Source organism: Fusarium odoratissimum, assembly GCF_000260195.1.
Source record: "Fusarium odoratissimum NRRL 54006 unplaced genomic scaffold supercont1.303, whole genome shotgun sequence".
Taxonomy (NCBI): Eukaryota; Fungi; Ascomycota; class Sordariomycetes; order Hypocreales; family Nectriaceae; genus Fusarium; species Fusarium odoratissimum.
In genome coordinates, this window is record NW_022158989.1 from 1 (window position 1) to 1739 (window position 1739).

Genomic DNA, 1739 nt, shown 5'->3' on the forward strand with positions numbered 1-1739 from the left:
AATGCAACTGTGACGGCTCCTAGGTAGAAATTTAACGCCTGTTCTCCTACTACAAGGCTACCCCAGTATTGTCTTTGCATTTCAGTCAGTCATTTCATTTGGGTGCAATTGACATTGTTCTCATTAGTTAAGATGAGTGGGGTAGTGAAAATGTGGACGGGTCTTAGTGTGATGAGCTTGGCATTATTAGGGGTTGTGTGCATGTTTTTCACAGCTTTTCGGGTTCGGCCAGAGTGGTTTGTTACGCCACAGGCCTGTGATTTCCAAGGTCAATGCCACCGAACTTTTATTGTCAAATTCCTTTTTCCGTCTCCTTATCGCTAGTTAGAGTACACTAGCAATGAATATCATACATGTTATATATAAATGTCCGATTCTGGCCCAGTCCATCGCCCAACGCAGATCTAATCAAGCTTCCGGGACATCATGATTATGCGCATCAACACACAGAATACCAAGATGCCATGGGACCCCTATCTGACTCCGATTAATAGTCCTACGAATATCTTCCCAAGTGTCTGGAACAATCAAGGCACTGATCAAGAGCTACCATGCCAATATAGTAACGGAGAAGACTTCCCTGCCTTTGATGCGCCTTCCCAGCCAGTCATTGAGAGCCAACAAGCTATCTTTGGGCCACACGAGTTACCGGACTTACCCCAACTACCAGTCCAGCCCTTGATGTCTCCTGCTGATCTTACGCACCATTCCAAGGTTGCTGGATATGATTCTCCTACAAGCCATCTATTCGCAAGTCCAATTTGGCCTCCAGATGAAAATGTTTATACGGGAAGTCCCGAATTTTTGAATGCGGCCAATGAAGTCAACATCGCTTCTAGTTGGGGTCTTATGGATGGCTTGGAGTCGTGCGATGAATCATTTTCACAAATCAGGGAAATTTGCGGCACAAGCAAGAAGATGCCAATCTTGCAGCATGCGAGAACGAGGTCGCTCACAAGGCGGAAAGAAAAGCCTAACATCGAGCCATCAGTCGCCTTTGGGAGGAATATGAACAGATGCGGCTTCCGAGGGTGCGGTCGAGTATACCAAAGAATCGAGCATCTGAAACGTCATGTCAACATGTGAGTGGGCCTCGAGCGTCAGACTTTCCTCTACACGCATGTTTGCTTCGAGTCGTGATGCTGAGAAATCCTATATTAGCGATCATAGCGAGTATCCCGTAACTTTCTCTTGCGAGTTTTGTGGGAAAAGTGATTTCAGGCGCGTTGACAACCTGAGGATCCATCGAAAGCTGCACGCACGTCAGCCAAGCCGCCACGCTAGAGTGCAATTTGTTCCTGAAGCAGCAGTGATTCTTGAAGAGGAGATGCGAATTAAGGAGGCGAGGTGACTGCCGTCAACTACTCGTATGAGATAGAGGTCTGATCATCCATGTATTTGATAGGTGAAGCAGCGACGTTTCACAGCACTGCTAAACGTTCCCGTGATCTCGTCAATCTCGCATGCATACCGGCCAACGATGGGAGAGGTTCGGGGGGGATAGGTAGCTGGGTCGAGTAATGTTGAGAAGATACACTTCCATCCTTCTCAATATCGTTACGCTTCTAGAGAGCCGCATGTATTAAAGAATATGGGAGCAGACAGTTGATGAAATTGCTATCGTCAGCACTTCTTTTTTGCATTAATCCCCTGTTTCTGTAATTTGTAGAATATTCTCTCCTTTTTACCTGTCTTTAATCAAGTTTAGATGCTATATTACTTTTATCCCTCTTGTAAAA

The 1739-nt window shown here is 45.9% G+C and overlaps 1 protein-coding gene across 1 annotated transcript; it reads left to right on the top strand.

Moving 5' to 3' along the window:
- Window positions 1–459: 459 nt before the first annotated feature.
- On the top strand, window positions 460–1351 carry FOIG_16904 (uncharacterized protein; the record flags this gene model as incomplete). The annotated part of the gene is made up of 2 exons (XM_031218384.1): window positions 460–1082; window positions 1222–1351. The coding sequence occupies 2 exons, from the start codon at window positions 460–462 to the stop codon at window positions 1349–1351; spliced, it is 753 nt and encodes a 250-aa protein (XP_031051902.1).
- Between the last annotated feature and the right edge of the window lie 388 nt (window positions 1352–1739).